The sequence below is a fragment of the Athene noctua genome, chromosome 19 (genome assembly GCF_965140245.1).
Source record: "Athene noctua chromosome 19, bAthNoc1.hap1.1, whole genome shotgun sequence".
Taxonomy (NCBI): domain Eukaryota; kingdom Metazoa; phylum Chordata; class Aves; order Strigiformes; family Strigidae; genus Athene; species Athene noctua.
Genome location: NC_134055.1, coordinates 2,086,857 through 2,105,369, shown reverse-complemented (window position 1 = coordinate 2,105,369; position 18,513 = coordinate 2,086,857). Strand labels below are relative to the sequence as shown.

At 44.8% G+C, this 18,513-nt stretch overlaps 1 protein-coding gene across 5 annotated transcripts in view; it reads right to left on the bottom strand.

Annotated features, from left to right (window-relative positions):
• ACACA (acetyl-CoA carboxylase alpha) overlaps positions 1 to 18,107 on the bottom strand; it is a 108,129-nt gene extending 90,022 nt beyond the window's left edge. For 4 of the 5 annotated variants that reach the window (XM_074922918.1, XM_074922921.1, XM_074922919.1 and 1 more), the window contains exons 1-14: positions 17,941 to 18,107; positions 15,487 to 15,648; positions 15,029 to 15,192; positions 14,101 to 14,251; positions 13,474 to 13,577; positions 12,508 to 12,589; positions 11,208 to 11,353; positions 10,023 to 10,173; positions 8,621 to 8,755; positions 7,580 to 7,726; positions 6,885 to 7,073; positions 6,215 to 6,315; positions 5,567 to 5,655; positions 4,078 to 4,202 (exon numbers count right to left, since the gene is read on the bottom strand). In XM_074922918.1, coding sequence (XP_074779019.1) covers positions 4,078 to 4,202; positions 5,567 to 5,655; positions 6,215 to 6,315; positions 6,885 to 7,073; positions 7,580 to 7,726; positions 8,621 to 8,755; positions 10,023 to 10,173; positions 11,208 to 11,353; positions 12,508 to 12,589; positions 13,474 to 13,577; positions 14,101 to 14,251; positions 15,029 to 15,192; positions 15,487 to 15,648; positions 17,941 to 18,090 — 1,896 coding nt within the window. In that variant the 5' untranslated portion in view covers positions 18,091 to 18,107. Of the gene's footprint in view, positions 1 to 4,077; positions 4,203 to 5,566; positions 5,656 to 6,214; positions 6,316 to 6,884; positions 7,074 to 7,579; positions 7,727 to 8,620; positions 8,756 to 10,022; positions 10,174 to 11,207; positions 11,354 to 12,507; positions 12,590 to 13,473; positions 13,578 to 14,100; positions 14,252 to 15,028; positions 15,224 to 15,486; positions 15,649 to 17,940 lie in introns of those variants that run through there. The other variant, XM_074922922.1, reaches the window with a different exon arrangement.
• Positions 18,108 to 18,513: the final 406 nt, after the last annotated feature.

Genomic DNA, 18,513 nt, shown 5'->3' with positions numbered 1-18,513 from the left:
TTCAAACAGCATTTAACTGTAGTGAAATGCCTTGTGTAGCATGCAAAGACTAGAAAATTTTCACCATGAAAGGTGACCAAACAGAAAGAGTTTAATTGCCAGGAGAACTTAAATAAACCCTCAAAATCAAAGAAGACCCACAACTCCACATCCACAAACCAACCACATGCTTTGTACAGCTTCAGTAACACCAGAAAAAACAGATCCCGTCATCCCTCTAACAAGGCTAAGCAAAACTTATAAAGCCATAAATGATATAATGTGTTTCCTGACGCAGTACAGGACTGACTCCATATTATTTCTTCTAATAGGAGAATCCTGGTTCTGAGGAAGTTCACTAACTCTACTGTCTGAATTGGCTGGATAAAACAATAAAACTGAGCAGCATCATTTTCAGTGCTAATGCTGTTTCAAAACTCTTTTGGAATCAGCCATTCAAAAAATGCAAACAGTAAAGACTTCAATCTGTTTTGTTTTCTGAACAGAGGAGGTGCCGTCTCATTCACACTTTCTTCCAAAAATAGTTTCAATTCCCATGAACAATCCCATGGTCTTCAACCACTCACACTGGCTTGTGAGCCTCTTCCCTCCCACTCCCAAAGCTGGAGGCCCTCTAGGAGCCTCTAATGTGTTTCTTCTATGCAGCACTTAACAGCTTTTCTCTTGGTAAATGAATCACAGGAGGAAAATGAGAGATGAAACAGGGATTTGCAACAGGTTTTAAGAGATTTTAAACACATACAGTCCAGAAAAGGCCCTTTGAAGATCCAAGAAATAGAAAGGGAAAAAGGGAAACCTCTGCACAGCAGGTTAGATTGATAAGCCTGAGAGCGAAAATAAAGTAAAAAACAAAAAACAAGTAATATGAGTCCCACTGACTGCCTACAAAGTAACAGCTCATACTACATGTGATTCCAAAGCTAAATAGCTTTTCCCCCACATTGCTCTTGACCCCTTTCTCTCCAACCCCACTCAAGCATGATGCCATCCCTAGGAACGATGGTGTACATCTCTCAGGGGGAGAGACCACAGCCAAATCACTCTTATTAAAAAAAAAAAAAATCTAAGATACTACCTCTTCTTAGATTGTTATCCCCTGCTAACCAGTCTTGGGCCAGCAAACGCTACAGTGAGTGTTCCCAAAGAAAGTTCTATAAATTTATCCACTCCAGGTCACTGCGTGAATTCACAGTAAATAATTCAGGAAGTGTCTTCATTGCATTTGAAATACGAATCCCTGGGTGTTGTAAATGTTACTGCTCAAGGTAACAAAAATCCAAGAGGACAAAGGACATCTGCCACAAGCGATTCTGTCCAGTTCAGGCTAGGATGTGCATACAACAGCCAGTTAAGTACATAAAATGAACATACAACCTCAAATCACACTATATTTCAACAAATATATGAAGGATGAAGTAGTTCCCATCCTGCCTTAAACGCCTGCTAGCTAAAAAAAGGTGAATGATGGCAGCATAACACTATTACTAAAACCATCCTCAGAGCCCCTTGTTAATAATGGATTCCTAGGATACATCAATAACAGCAACATAAGCATCAAGGTATTTTGACATGACGTTTGCCCTTGGAGGACAAACTTAAACCATCCCACATAAATAGCTTGGCAACCCATAAAATGCCAGAGCCTTCACCATGATTACACCAAATGTGCCACGGGGTGCCTCAGACACGAAGAGTAATGAGAGTCGGAAGAAAGAGGAATGACGGTCTTTGATTACTGGCGAGTGACAGTCTTGGTTAACGGCGTGACCTGTAACTCAGCAGATGGTAATCCCCAGGTGAGTCCCAGGCGATGCTGTGACCCCTCCCGAGCCCCCGGCACCCCCTCGAGCTGAGCAGACCCCACGACACAGCGTTCGTGGGAGGGCCGAGGCGCCGGGCGCTGCGCTGGGCCCGTACGAGTGGCGCTGGGGTCACCGGCCAGCTCCCGGCTGCTCTTCCACCACGGCCTCCCCACTGTGTTCTAAGTTCTGCAATGTCGGCCTTTGCTTCGGTAGAAATGACAGTGGTGGGAAGAACGACTGCACAGGAAGGAAAAGGGAAAACTCTCTGGCGTTTCTAGGCGCTCCCTACGCCCCAGCACAGCCCTCACTCCCCCAGACAGACACAGCGCCGGGCCACGAGGAGACACAGCAAAGCTCTGCCTCCAAGACACAGCTTGGTGAGAAACTAGACAAAAAGTTTCAGTCCCGTTTTAGCAAGAAATAATCAGGATGACAACAACAAAATAAAGCAGGTAGCTGGCGCTGCACTGGCTTTTGCCTGCACTGATTGGCAAAGGCAGCGAGCAAAGCCTCAAACCAGCTCTTTGACAAGGCCTAACGCCTCCCCGGCACCCCCGTGTAATTACACACTTGAGTGACTGGACTCTGAAGAAAATTGAAGGCCTGAGCTGCGAACAGCTGCCATTTTCTCTCTCCATCACGCCAGCATGATTACTTGAGAAATGAACAGCCCCGGCTCAAAGCTACTCCAGAATTCTCAGAGGAAATATGGCTCCGTGTTCAAATAATGAGATTCTTAAGGCAAGCGTTACTTACAATCACACCACACACCAAAAAGGGAAAGGGGAAAAAAAGAGGGGGGGGCAGAAGGAGAGCCAGAAAGAAAGAATGCCAGGGTCCTTATATCTTACACATTAGAATTTAAGAAACCCAGCCTCAGCCTAAGACAATTATGACTCTTTTTCTGGTTTTGAAAGTTATTTTGTGGATGGCTACTTTGGACATATTTTTGGCAGTAACAGTCCACACTGTTGTGGTTTTTGTTAAAAAAAAAAAAAAAAAAAAAGGGGGGGGGGGGGGGAGGAGGGAGGAGAGAGACATATAGTATTGTAATTAGCCTCTTAAAATGCAGAGTACCTAACTCTAGTCTGAAAACCATGTGGTAGCATTCATCCTGCCTTGAGGAAGGTGGACATTCATTCTGCTTCAAAGCATCATGTGGGACAAGGATTTTTTGAGGCATTTTAGGAAAAAAGAGACAGGACTCAACTGTTGTTTTTTAATTATTTTTCTTGGGCATGTAATTTACTGGGTGTTTTACCCATTAGAGTGGGACTGAAGTTAATGAGAACTGAGATTTTTTTATGGAGTAACAAAGCAGAAGCACAGGAGAAGGTCCCGGCATGAGGATTTATTTGTGTTTCTAGGGTGGAATCTATGTCTGTCCAAGATGGATCCTGACCCCAGGAGTTTCCCCATCCCTCTGCAAGCCCCCTGGAGAGCCACACACCATCCCAAGGGTCAGAGGCCTGCACTGGAGTGACCAGATTTGTGCTGAGGTATTGGGTCCTAGACAGATCCCATCACGCAGCCCAGAGTACAGCTGGTCTGAAAGCACCGCTGCAGACCCAAGATAAGATTTCCTGAGACTAAAACCAAGAAAAAACTAAGACAGCCACTGCCAAACCTACAAGACCAAACCATGGCTCATCAAGGACCTCCATACGGGCTGGCTAATGCCATTCACTACCAGGAAGTCACCCTCATTAGTAATGAAAGACCATAAAAATGTTGTTATTACAGAATTATTACCACAAAAAAAAAAAATCTGTTTTTTATTCTGTAGCATATTGCTTTGCTTTCCAAGCAATTCCAGTCTGCGTACCATGAGCTATATAAAGACAGGATCACCTTGAGACCTCTGAAGATGAAGCAGCAAACTAAACCAAACACAAAGTTGCAGCCCAGTGTCTGAAAGTTAGCCTCCAGCATCCTCCCAAGGTAAGAGTTAAGCCTGCATTCTTCTCTCCCCACAGACACTCACAAATCACTTGCATAATTAGCCTTCATTGCAGTCTGACAGGCAATCAATGCAGGCCAGGCATGAACCAGAAGGTGCACAGACACCGAGCTGAACAGTACGTTCTGGTCTCCTCTAACGCGTGGCTTACGTGTCCTAAGAACACATGAAGAAACACCACCCTGCTGGCACTGCTGCTGTAGGTAGAAGACTTGCAGCTTTAAGGATGAGAGCTGCTAATTTAGTACCTTTCAAAGCATCAAACATACAACTACAAGAAGAAGGAAACTTCTAGAGCACCAATAGACAACTTACAATGAGCATCGTAACCAGCAGGTTCTTCTTGGTGACCTGAGCATGTGAGAAGATGTAGTTCAAGACAGCATTCATATCACTTTTATTCTCTTCCCGAAGGGTAAAGACACACTTGTCATAGTGACCTGCAATCAGAAATGCACATTTTTTTTCCAGTCTCCGCACCTCTGTGTCATGGGATAAAAGTTACTAGATGTGTCTTTATTTTTCTACGTACATGTTTTGAGAATCTGCTTTGCATGGTCCACACAACCAGTTCTGGGAAGGAAACATTCCTCCCACCACCACACCCTCAACCACAAACTTTAATTTAAACATCCCACTCTTAAAACAGCTCCAACACCAACTACCTCCTTTGTGAGCAATATGAAGAGAGGAACGGTGAGCTCAGTCTTCCATTCAAATGGCAACCAAAATGAAGTAATAGCAAAAGACTTCCACCATCCTCTACTACCAGCAAATTGCAGTGGAAATGAATCTGCAGTGCCATTAGGCTGCTGCAGGTACTGGAGCAGGACAAAAGAAAAGTAGAGCAGAATTTGAACTACCTGTAAGAGTTAGAGCCTCAAAACTAGCTAGTGCTCCATTGCCATCTTGTGCCTGGATACAGCAGTGCAATGCATTTATTTCAATTCTGAGTTTCAGGGTGGAGGTTTGTTCTAAGAACAGCAAACAGCTTCCTGGTGTTTTACAGCTGGTGCAAATAACTCAATGACTTTTTTTTTTTTTACTACACTTGATTTTCTTACTACAGAATTTAATATCAGCCAAGATAGAACTAAACAGTTTGGTGAATTTACAGTTTTTCTGATTCTGTTTTTCTGCAGATGCTCAGAAATTGGGAAATAAAAATCAAGCTTCTAATATGAAGCTTCTACATATGGAATACCTGAGTGGGGGAACTCTGCTGTGGTGGGCTGCTGCTGACAGGGTCAGTGAGGGAACGCAAAGGAGAACTGCTTTAATCTCTGATCTAAACCAAGCAGAGACCACAGACTGGCTGAGCCTCAGCAGCCCAGGAACAGACTAGAAAGGGCAACACGAAGCAATCTTTATACTCCAGGTCATACAAAAGTCCTCACTTAGAGGATCATGAACTCACACAGGAGCTATTCTTTGAAGGTTTACAGGGAAAAGGAGCATTCCTCCACCAAAAAGAGACCAGTCACATTACGACATGTGAACTGTGGTAAAATGACACAGGATGTAAAAGATGATGGATATACCAACAGTGAAAGACCAGCCGAACAGACAGCTTTGGGGTGGAGTTTGCCATTTGCTTGTCATAAGCATTACAAGCACTCTTACCACGAAAACTCAAACTGGACATAAGCTCCTCTACAAAAACCAGGATGTGATTGGCAGACCTTTGAAAGCAAACCCATGTAGCTCAGTCTCACCATGAAGTTAGAGCAATCTTGAAGGGGATCTTCTGGCATCAAATGTGGTTCTTTCAGAAACCAACTCCTTGAAGTGCTTTGACACTCACCATGCTGAAACTGAGTCTCCACCTTCAGATACTGACGGAGCAGATCCATCACCACTGCTTTCATGTGACCCCGAATACCACTCCGGTACCTGCAGAAGCAAGTCAGTCAAGCCTAGCACTGAGTGAGCCTCACACAGCCCTGCTCCTGAAGACCTGCAAGTGAGGAACACTCAACACGAGTGGCAGAATAAGCCTGTCTGCTTAGGGAAAGAAGTGATTCTGAAAACCCCAGTTGTTATTGGAATACATAACCCCTGCCATTACTGTTGTGGGGTAGCACGGCTCATGTTTTGCATTACAATGTCCCTTTTTCTTCTAAAAATACCCAAAACTCTAGACACTGAAAGGTTTAACAGCAGCTTGGTGAAATGGCCAAGACGTGATCAGTGTCAAAAGTTAAATCTTTCTTTCATATGGCAAAGGGAAAAAGAGGAAGGATCTGCATGTATGCTTCCCCCAGGCAAGCCAGGAGCCACACGCACATGGCCCCCTCACTCTTAACCTCCCTGAGGGAAGAATGCAGGCTTATGCCTAGTGATTTACACTCTGCGTGTAATAAAACCATTTGAGTAAAGACAAGCACACTCGGGTCTTTCAAGCAGCAGGAAAAAACCAAAAAGTTAGGGGGCACCTCTGAAAATGGCTCACCTCTGTACAAGCTGCACAATGCTCTGGGTGTTCATGAAGAAGACCTCACGCTCTGATTTGCGGTTCAGGGTGGCTGCGTGGCTGTCCAAGATATTGGCAATCTGAAAGAGAGAAATCACGTAGCAGTCCCAGTTCTGGATGGGAGGATCTGGCTGAACAACCAGCAGAGAAGCTGAGAACTTCCAGACAGACCAGAGCAGAGCTCCAGCAGACTCCAGCAAAGGCCAAAGCCTTAAACTGCTGAGGAAGTTAATGACCTGACAGTGATATAAAAATCAATGCACAATATCGTATACTGGAGAAATCATCTTCCAGCATCTCATTACCTGATCAGGTCTCCCTTAGTTGCAATCACTCTTTTTTAAGGTTACGTTGACACTACAGATTGCAATGCAGCATATGTACCAGTCAAAAAGAAAATAAATATGATTAAACTGCTTCCAAACTGCCTGTTTAAAGCTATACTGAGCAGGGAACACATACCCTTCAGCCCCAGTAAAGGAGGTCAGCCTTTAAGCTCCAGTGATACAGGTAAGTGTCTTTCATCATGAAGACTACATGTTCAAATGCACCTTTTAGGTCCAACCAACCTCCAGATAATTTAAAGGAACTTTCTCTCTGCCCCAACACAAACCAGTTTTTGTTCCTATATCTAAGTGTGGCTGATCACCTGTTGGCTGGGAAACTGGCAGAGGACTGACGTGATGTTGCTGGCATACTGGGCCATCTCCTTCTTGATGGACTTCTCTACATTGGGTGGGATCCGTCCAGAAACGCTGGTCATGATGTCCTGAAGTTCCAGCAGAGGCAAAGATGGATCTCTCAGCGTCTTCATCAGTCGCTCAACCCAGCCTTTCACCTAGAGACAAGTCAGTGTAAAGACAAGCATGAAGCAAAGAACAAGCAGTAAGAAGGAAGAACGGGAAAGGCTTTTCATGGAGGTCGTCTTCAATACTCTTATCATGCAGCCAGTCGAGGGACTAAAAGAGAGAACTGGGGTAGATGACAAAGCTGCTGTTACACCAACAGCTGACTCAGATTCATCCACCCTCTTTCCTCCTCCCTCCAGGACGTCTACCACAGCTGGCTACGCACACAGCTCCCACGTACGAGGGCACAAGCAGTAAAGACTGAGCGCAACTCCTTGTCTGTCCTTGTTTTGGGGACCACAGATGGGACTCAGCCACCTTCCTCTCTGGCGAGACTGACTATAAAGCCACCTAAGAAAGCCAAATCGAGCTGGCACTAGCAGGGTAGTACTGCCTTGGCCCTTGGTCCTCTGGCTGTGACAGGCGAATCGGGCAGCCTTACCTTGAACTGAAAGGATACTTGTGCTCTCGCTCTGAAACAAGTACTAACGAGTACCTTGTTGCTGAAGTAGGGCTCTGGCAGGCAGAATCCATTCATCACATTGACCAGGTTATCTAGGACATAATGGAAGATGCGATGGAGCTTCTCGCCTCGAAGCGCTGTGCTCTGGATCTGCGGCAAGGTACCCGTGTGCAGCTCAGCCTGGGAACACAACGAAGAGCACAGTGTCACTGACCTCCTGCACGGCATCAGCCATGGCGGTAACATCCGACTGCAGGCTCAGACTTAATTTGGAAGAATTCCCAGAGTGGAAAAATGCACTTGGTTGAGAGACAGAAAAGTTGTAAGCTGGATCTGCAACAGTTCTATGTCATCTACACCCACAAAATAAGCTTCCAGCCTCTCTCCCAAATATGTTACAGTTGATCTCATTGTTTAGATCCCGGATGACCAAAAATCTCAAAAAGCAGCACAGGAAAAGCCAACAGTTTGGTGCTGACAATCACTTCCCTATGTGACAACCTCCCACAATTTTCAACTTGCTATTGCTAAAGGAACAATAGATTCTCTTCCACCACCACCAGCTACATTCTGGCCTGCCATCCCCAAATTAATGTATCTCTTTGCCTTTCACCTTAAAGATTCACATCCTAGGCCCTTTTTTTTTTTTAATTTCCAGATTTGCTGCAATTGCTTTCCCAGGGCCTGACACTGTTGGAGGTGGGATATCAACTCCCATCCTCCCAAAGAGGGTCACTTAAAGAAGAATACATGACAAAATAAGTTAAACTTGCACAGGGACAAACCAGACAAAAAAATCTGGCCAACCTCCAATATCCTACACAGCCACGTACCTAAAATAGTACCAAGGTAGGAAGAGAGCAGGAATGGTACCTAAGCTTAGCCCGAGTCAGAGAAAGAGACAATAATTGGCATCCTAGTCCTCATCTGAGACAAATAAATGGTAAAGTGACAATTCCAGTACAGTGCACAAATCTGAAATCAGTTCAGTACACTGCACCACCTTGTACCGCTCTCAACATCACTCCCCGATTAAAAACACAACAAACATCTGCGCTTCCTGCAACTTCTCACCTGCTGAACCCTGCTGGGATCATCCAGCTGGAGCTTGGCAATCACACAGCCTGGATCCAACACTGCCCCTGGGCGTTTGACATAATGGATGCAGCCCGATTCTCCTGCTGTTAGTGTCATCACCATTTTCATCACCTGTAGCAAGGAAAACAGGTTACACACTCAGCTTCCACGTTCCCCAAATGGTTCTAGTTCTGTGAGCCAGCAGCCAATGGCCTACCGCAGACAAACTAACCTGCACGAGCACCTCCTGCGTTCAGGCTTTCTCAAAAGCACACACACTGGAAGCAAACCCCAGACACGGAAGTGAATGGTAGAACTAAATAACTGGCCACAAGTTAGCGCAGCCAGAAGCCATCCTCAGGAGCAGCACCCGTTCCACACTGCTTGGGCCAACAGGCACTCAAGAAGGTCCCACGTTCAAGACAACGAACAAAGCAGATACAATTTATGCCTGCAGCTGCTGCACTCTAAAGGCTGGAAAGAGCACCACTCCCAAAAGCTCCAGAAACACATTTAGCAGAGGGAACTAGGATTACTTTCTAGAGGCCACAGACTGCTCTTCCCAAACAAAGACGCTTCCTTGGATCAGCCATGGAAGCTCCTGCCTTTGGAGCACAAGGGCTGGGTATGGGGGGAGACAGTCTATGGTTTTGCCATTGCTACACTACACACAACTGGGAACACAGGAACTGAGTAGGTGGTTCCTTCTGAGCCATGGCTCTGTTGCAGCGTAAAAGCACTTACACAAAACATCTGGATCTCTGGCTTGATACCTTTCTCCTACACGTTGTCCCCACGTGGTTTAATTGCTCCTCTGTTAACACACACCCTCCCCTCCCTCCAATCTGTTTTGAGCCGTGCACTCCTACACAACCTCTCGTGCTTTCCTCACAGTGATGCAGAAATTGTTCATCCTCCTCCTCTCTAAGAGTTAAGTAACTTCCAAAGGAGAAGGGAGGAGTGACACTTATTAACTCATGTGATCAACCTGATAAATGATCAGGTAATCAGAGAAGTCTTAATTTGTTACTTAATCCTAGCATATAACTCTGCTTCTGAGTCTGTTGTTAGCACTAGGTAGTGATTTACAAGCAGGAAGCCTTCCTCACCACAGCTAGAAAACACAGCACGGCGATAACCACCATCTCACTGCTGAGGAACTGTGCTTATCACTTGGTATACAGTCAGCAACACTCAAACTTCAGCTGTTAAGTCATTTCTTCCCCAGCCCATCACTCTCACTGCTGACTCCTGCATTAGTCCAGATTAAAACACAGACAAAATTTGGAAAGGAAACACTGTGAATTATCCCTCACGCTTAATTCCCAGTTCCAAAGCATTCAACTTTTTTTTCAGATTCAGCACCTGCAGCCAAGTCAGTTCTTTGAAACTCTTTTACCTCTATTTCTGCAAAGCACTGGCCTGCAAACACGTGTCCCCCATCCTCCACCACATACTGGATGAGCTTCCCAGCCGAAGGTGAGCGCAGAATGGAGGGATCATTCTCCTTTTCAAACACACAGGTCTTGTTACCGATAGTGATGCGATACCTAGGAAAAACCAGGATGAATCACTGCAACAGAATTTCTCGTGGAAAGCATGGCAAGGGGAAAATCCATTCGCTCTTTCCCCGTTCTACTTCAAAACAAACCCAGAGAAAAAAACCTACACCACCTCTTCTGAGCTGAACGGTATGGCCCTGCATATGAAAGTTCAGATTAATCCTACCAAATCAGGACTATGGAAGCCAGGGATCAGAAACCAGATAGACCAGCCCTTAGCAAAGTCGTATGTATGTTACTTCTGTGCTTCCTCTCCACCAACAGGTATCACTCACTGTCAGGACCAGCACCAACGAAGGTCAAGATTTCATATAAATAAAAACTGCTATTAGTGAAGATGAGACGTGCCATACATAACACACACCACATTCACCAAACCGCCTGCCTCATGCAAAACCCTCTTGTATACAGAGAAAAGCTGAAAAGAGCAGGATGCACCCATGTAGCAGACTGAGATGTTGAGATTTTATAGCATTTTCCAACCCAGAAAGTTACCCAAACTCTTTGTACTCCTGACCAGATTCCTTACATTTGTAACAGAAAAGAAACCAGCAGAGGGGGCAGTGGTTCACATTCCAGAAACTGGAGATTTACGGGAGATTACGGCTACAATCCCTGCAGGGAATTTTCAAGGAATGCACTGAAATAGCAAATCTTGTGTTTATTTCTAAGGCAGCTGAGGATTTTCAAGGATTTTAAAGTTTTTCATGTTCTGTTTTTTGTTATAGGGGTTTTTTTTGTTTTTTTTTTTTTTTATAATCCAAAAGGGCACTTCTAAAGAGCTGGCAGGAGCACGTGGACTCCACATGGGTACACATTCAGATCTCTCCTCCAACAGTAACCAAAATCTGCTCCTCAGGTGAAAGCAACTTCTCCCTTTAAACTCATCCACAATACATAGATTAACCTCTTCGTAGAAGAGAATTTCATTCCAAACTGATCTTTGGGAAACATAAAGTTACAAGTTCACCTAATTTTGGATTGCGTGTAAATGTTGAACATTAATCTTTACAGGTTGCTACCTGTCCACTTCTTCTTTCATGTAGGTAGTATAGCTGCTTCCGTCGTAAGACAGGAGCAGCCCCCCGTCGCTCAGGCGGTGCACATCAACTTCCACACACGAGCCGTTCATGATGACCACATAGGAGTTGGGGGACTGACGGGTCACCTGCAGATCCACAAGTATCACAAGAAATAAACCCAGCCTGGAGAGCACAACATACACAGTTTTCCAAGCACTGCAACAGTGGGAATTAAAGAAGGGGAAGAGAATCATGTGTTCTCATGTTAGATGGAAAAAAACGGTGTAAAAAAAAAAAAAAAATGGGATCACAAAACCAAGTATTTAGCAGTCAAGAGATGTCAGAACTAACGCTGTCCATGAATCTTGATTTAATCCTCTCACACTTATGCATTAATTGCATAGGTTTGATTATGCAATCATACACCATTTCTTCACTCCAATCTACGTACAAGTCACGGTCGTGTACTAAAATTGCATAATGAAGGAGATAAATTGGAAAAAAAAAAAAAAAAAAAAGATTGTCTCCCAGAGAAAGCAGCTAAATCTCTCCCTGGATAAAGAGATCCCATTGCATTCTCTGCCACAGAGCTCCTATCTGAAGCTGGGTAGATCACTTAAAGCATACTTTAGCTGCTCTTCAGTGCCTCTATATCTCTCATTAAAGGGGTGCCAAGATAAAATCAGAGAGGTGCAGGGGTGCACAGAGCTGCAAAAACCCATGCATGGTCACGTCATTAAAAACTTCACCAAAATCAATTTGCCCGGAGAAGCTATTTAAGATTGCACAGGCAGTCTTAAGTCTAATATTTCCTAACTTTTGCATGCTTGGTTTTGCAACCTTTAAACAGTATTTCTAACACTGTTTTGTGCACACAGCAAAGAAAAAGCAATACTAAAGGGAAAAACTGCTACAAATTCTGTTATGCTGATAAAATTGGGCTCAAACACCCAACAGAGTGGATCTACATATTCAGAAACATCAGTTGAAAGTTTTGGGAAACCATCAGTAGTCTTTGCCTGTAACAAAGTATTCCTCACCCTGTGCAGAGCAGTTCTTGACCCCAAAAGGTTAAAATATTTAGAGATACACGGATATTACAATGGGGAGATGTGATGGGGTATTATCATAAGGGAGACTGGACCGATTTCTTAACCCTGCTAAAGCAAAGAAAATAAACCCTGCACGGATTTAACTCCAATAATTACATGTGTTACAAAGATTAAGCCAGGGCAGCACACAAACAGACATTTCCAACTAGAAGAGGCAAGCAGGTGGGTTTCCACGCTGCGCATCGTACCTTCAGCACATACTTCCGTCCTTCATAGATGAGCTCCACATCCACAGTGTTCAGCAGAGTATGAGCAGGCAGGACCTGGCCCCTTGAAAGAGAAATACAAAACAAAACTGGTCTTCCAGAAGCTACCAAATGGTTATGAGGGGCCCAAGCAGGTCCAAAGACGCACACAAGAAATTGGAGAACACTAGCAGAGAGACGGGAGTGGGCTTTTAAACTGCCTCTTCTTAGGAGAGACACATGTCAGTTTGACAAAGCCAGCCCCAGAGCCCAGCTTTACTCGCCATTCACCCACTTTTGCCTTGGAGAAGAGTTTGCAAAAGGAACGTCACAGCCTGAATTACAGAACGTGTAGCATGACTTAACAGAGGGATAAAGCAGCTTTTCCCCGTGCAGCTCTGTTTACGTATGGACTCACCAATAAGACCCTGAGGCAAAGAACTCTGCTAAGAGCAGACCTGCCTGGATCACACCAGGTTTAGCCTGACAGAGCGTTATGAATAGTTTCCCTACAGTGTCCACTCTGCTTTAAAGCCAGCAGGCACAGAGAGGGTTTTCTAAGTACTAGTGGGAAACATTCAATTTGGAAAATTATGTCAAATCTGGAAAATGAAACCAATCCTCAAAACAGGAGGAAGACAATATCTGGTGATTCAAGCCTCCCTAACGTTGCCCTAGCAGCACACAGAGAAAGAACTCCACATTTCTGAACCATTTCTTGGAGCTTCTGCAACTCTGCCAGAAACCAAACCAATCTGCACAAACAGCAGGGGGGATTCTGGGGAGATGCACAGATATCTGCCAGTTTTCTCAGGCCTGTAGATAAACAGCTTCCTGGGGCCAGAGAACAGTCAGCAGATAACAAGCTCTGTGCTTTTCTGGACTGGACTGGACTTGAACAAAACTTGTAAATCAAAACTAATTACTATCTGCTTGTCAGCCACCTACCAGAGCAGCTTGTAATTTTACCTTTCCAGAGAGTGCAGGAAGTTTGAGACACTGTTTCGGAAGCTCACATCAGCCACGTGCAGAGCTCCACACACCACTCCCAGCATGGTATCAGGCCTTTCCGCCTGGAAATAAAGGGTACATAACACAGTTACATCTCCTTCAGCTTCAGTCCATCCTGGACACCCGCCTGAACAATCAACAGGCTCAGATCTATTTCTGGTTCATGGCCAGTCTCTCTTTAAAATTAACTTGGTGTAGCATCCATGCAAATGCTATATAGAAACAATTACCTTTGTAACTCCTTAAGATAAAACCACATTTTTTTCCTTCCTGGATCAAATCTTGAGGCTCCACCTACATTTCCACCATCATCTTGTCCCAAACTGCAAACCAAAATCCTAGCCTAAATTCACACGTACGCTAAAATGCTTTTCTGGCCAACTCTCAGACCACCTTTCCTTGACAGGGATGACCTGGGATTTTGATATAAATAAGAATTAAGGCCATGAAAATTCGTAAGGTAGTAAGTGAAAATTAACCCCTCCTAAATCCTTGTCCTCTTGCAACGAGCAGGCACCAAGCCTGCCCCCCACCCCTTCCCCTCCCCACTCCGATTTGGAGTCCTGTAAAGCAAAGCAGCTGCACCTGAACTTTCTCAGCAATGAGCCGATCCAACCAGCCAGTGTCAATGCGGTTCTGCTGGAAGCTTTCTGTTTCCAACAGTTTAATCAAGTACTCAACAGTGGTTCGGAAATCCCCTCGGATGGACAGCTCCTTCAAAGCCACCACCATGTTTCTGGAAGAGAGAAGAATACCTATTACCTAAGCCATACTAACAGCAGTGTGGAGGCTGGTACCTCTAGAGAGCTCCCCGTGAGCTGTTGGGAAGAAATAGTCTGAAGGTAACAGCAGAAGCACACGTGCACTGAAGCAAGATCCTATGTGGTGTGCGTGGGAATGAAAGAATATTGATTTTCTTTAGTCTGCTGCTGGTGTGAACAAGAGTAGCTCAGCCAGCACCAGTCACAAGACCAGGAGCTCCCACTGTTACCACCATCTAGGCACCTACCACAGGTCAGAAGTATTCATCAGACAGTTGTGGTCTCCACCCCACCAGAACGGAACAGAGGGAAGGGTCTGGATGAAAAACAGCACGGACAGGTCACACACTCCTGTCCTATGACCCCATGCTTTAATGTTCCACACCACATGAGGACACTCAAGGGTTTCTAAACTATTCTAAGGCATCGGCATAACAAGTTATCCCATGTTTTTCCTGTTAGAAGCCTTCCACAGAGGAATACCCCATCAACAGGTATACAAGGCAGGAATGAAACAAAGGAAAAAAATAAAGAGAAGTGAGCAAGAACTGTAGAAATGTAGGTGCGACACAGTGGAATGCAAAGTAAGTCAGGATGAGAAGCCTGACCGGATGTGGAAAACAAGGTAAAGAGAAGGAAACTTCTCTTAAAACTCCTAGAAGTAAGGAGTCTTGTTTCATCCACGGCACTTTGGATCAAAGACGACAAAACTAAGCAATTTCCAAGGTTCTACCACTTTTCTGACTACTTACGAGATGGCTTCTTCACGATTTTCTCCCCAAGAGAAGCAGTGACCAAATTGAGAATCAGCAAATTCATGAAGCCCTCCTGCAGCAGCAACACTGAAATAGCCCCAGACATTCTTATTGCTGCGGAAATTCAGCTCCTGAACTGTACCAGAACTGGGCTTAAACCCCTGCAAAGACAGACAGACATTGCTATACATCCTAAAGAAAAAGTAAATAATCCAGAATTAGGGAAGTAATTAAGAGTTCTGAAGGCTAGAGCACCTCTTTGTGCTAAAACATGACAAGACACACAAATAAGTTCAAGCTAATTGGAGTCTACAGAACCGTCAGCAAAGCGAGATAAGGGAAGAATATTTTAAATTTGCTGCCAAAATTTTCAGGATCAGCAGCAGGGATTGAACCTGGGGGTAAAGCTTACGGTTATCAGTGTGATCAGTAACTACAGAATTTAAAACACTCACCTCGTCAGGATTCTCACTGGTGATACGTGCAGCGATGACATGGCCGCGGGGACAGGGGACATGGGCCGAATTCTCAAAATCAATCGAGGCATCTCCCCATGGAGAAACACCATACATCACTCGGATATCCTTGATCCTGTGGAGGGGAATCCCCATGGCAATCTAAGGAAAATAAAGAAAAAAGAAGCCACCACTAAGTAAGTTTCTGTCCTCACAGAGAATACTTCTTCCTTGAAGAATTAATTCCACCAATTCTCTGTTGAAGCTGATGCTGCAGGCCTAGTACAGCAAACACTCATGCCTGTTTTCTGATGCGAGCCTTCTCCATCCACAGATCTTGGAACATCCACATTTCTCAGGACAGCTGAGCTCAGTCTAATATCCACCTTAAGCCCTTCAGCCAGTATTTTCCATTGACTGATTAAAAGGCTCCGGAGAAAGCTGACCAGTGCTAGGTCAGCTGAGGCTGGGCACGCATTAGGCCTGTTAAAAATACACTAGAGAGACAGAAGGCCCCTAATGGGTTATAGGAATCTGTGGAATTTTGCAACTATAAACGGCAAAGAGAGCAACCTGCAGAACTGGCAGCTGATAAAGTCAAGTCCCACTTGTTCTGTTCATTAGCCGGGATTTTTTTTTTTTCACAGCTACAGTTCAAAAAGGCTGAGCTTTAGCTTAGCCATTTATTTCAGCTGTGTATTAGCCAGACACTAACAGACACAAAAGACCAAACTGGTTACATACCAATGTGCCATTCTATGAAATTGTATCTAACATCAGCAATATGAAGAACAGTGCCCAGATGATGAGGAAAGCATCTGGCCAGTTACAAAACTCTCCATGCCTGACAAATACAGCCACAGAGCTGCTGGAACCACCTGCTGAGAGGAGGCTCGGGCTGAGGCCAAACAGCCTCCCGACAAAATGAAGATGAGCAGCCTACAAGACACTACAGTTCAACTGTTTGTTTCCTCTACCATCCATCCAATGAACTCCAAAATGCAAACGGGAGGGAGAAGAAAGAAACTAGAAAGCGAGCAAGAGGGTAAAGAATGGGAGAGCTGAGAAAATGGAAGTAGAAAAGCACCTAGAGCCCTTAATGTGGTGTAAGGGGGAAAGAGGACTGCAGCATTCATCCACTGGTGGAAAAGATGAGAGCTGAGGAGGGAGATCATGTGGCAGCACACAGGGAGCTCGGGGGGGATGCACAAGGGACAGATGAGCCACAACATATGCAACAAACGCTCTCTACAGGATCTGTGACAGATTCCCTCGTTACTTTGGGCATCAGAACAACAAAAAGCCTACTCATTCACGTAAGCCATAACTGTCACCCACTGTCATGACTTCCCCTTGAAAAAACAATAAATCAAGACAAATTCTTGGTCACTTTGCCACATCTAGTCAAGTACCTAATTATTAGGTACAAATCCTGTTTTGACAAAAAGCTACAGAGCAGGGATCTCAGCCAGCAGGAAGCATCTGCCATGAGTGAGGGGCTCAGAGAGGTGGAAACAATTGCTCTGGAAGTCAGGAACTGCTCATCAAAATTAAAAAGACCAAGTCACGTTCCTGCTGAACTTGCTGAAAGACAAAAAATCCAATTATCTGTTCTTTTTTCCAACCTTTTGTCATTAGAAACTCTGGGGAGAGGCTGTCGGCCCTTGGAGGCGGAGTGGATGATGCACACTGCTCAAACTGGCACAGCACTGGATTGCACTGCTAGCCTCAGAAGCCAACTTGTTTCACAAAATAATTTCAGAGCTTTAAGTTGAACTACTCATAGCTAAAGCCTGTTGAGACAGACTTTTTTTTTTTTTTTTTTTTTTTTTTTTTTTACAGACAACTTGCCTTAAAACAGTTTTCCTACCTCTCTGTTTTACTCCTCTATTGCTTCCCTTCACACTGCTTTTACCAAATGGTCTACCTGAGCAGTCCAGGAGAAACAACTAGAAAATAACCTCTCTGCTTTCCAAATCTGAAAGAGCCAAACGGTAGAGTCATAACTTAGTGAAACAGTCATAACAGAAGGGATGTGTATATATTTTGGAATACTGAGTGAAGCTTTATTCCAGCTACAGAAGCTAAGTCCCAAAGTGAGAAAGTACCAGAATGGGCCTTTGAGTTATTGGGTATTTCTGCTGAGGAGGAAGTGTGGGGGAGTCATGTATCACCTATCTGCAGGTGAGGATATAGGCCACGTTTAGTAGAGAGCTCTACTACTTTCTTTATATTCTCTCCTCTATCAGTACTAACATCTAGCCATCTGCATACCATCAGCATGTGATCCAGTTTTAACACAGAACCCCGGCAGTGACTCAGACAAGAGTCCGCCCCCCTATTTTACCAAGGCCTCAGCAGAACAGGTTTTTCATGCTCGGGCCTCTTCAACACCCCACAGCCCGAGTCCTTCTGACAGCCCCCGGGAGCAGCGGGCCTGGGCGCCTGACTCACCTGGAGCTGCGCCGCCGGCAGATTAACGTCAGCGACCATCTCCGTGCAGGGGTGCTCCACTTGCAGGCGGGGGTTCAGCTCCAGAAAGTAGAAACTGCCATCCTGGCTGTACAGGTATTCCACAGTGCCTGCACTCACATATCCCACCATCTTGGCAAGCTTCACCGCACACTAGGATACAGAAAAAGAGTCTGTGATTTCCAGGACCCATGCTCAGTTCTCTATGCCCTGTTCATCCACCCCAGCCACTTCAGACATTTTTGCTGGCATTGTGGAACATTCTGTAACAGGCCTGAGAACTGCTGGAAGAACAGGCACAGGAGCTTTGATTTCCAGGTTATTTCATTTACACTTTGCAGAAGCAAATATTTATAATACTCACTCAGCATTAGACAATTCATACAACTCCTGCAATTGGCTTTTAATATGACAATACACATTTAAAACACACTTCCCTTCTATCCTTGAAGGGAGCTCTACAGCTTTCTGTCAGCACATTATGGACTCAGATTTTGGAAATGTAGAGTGGTTGCCCGCACTAAGCAGTATAAGACATACAACCCTATACTGCTC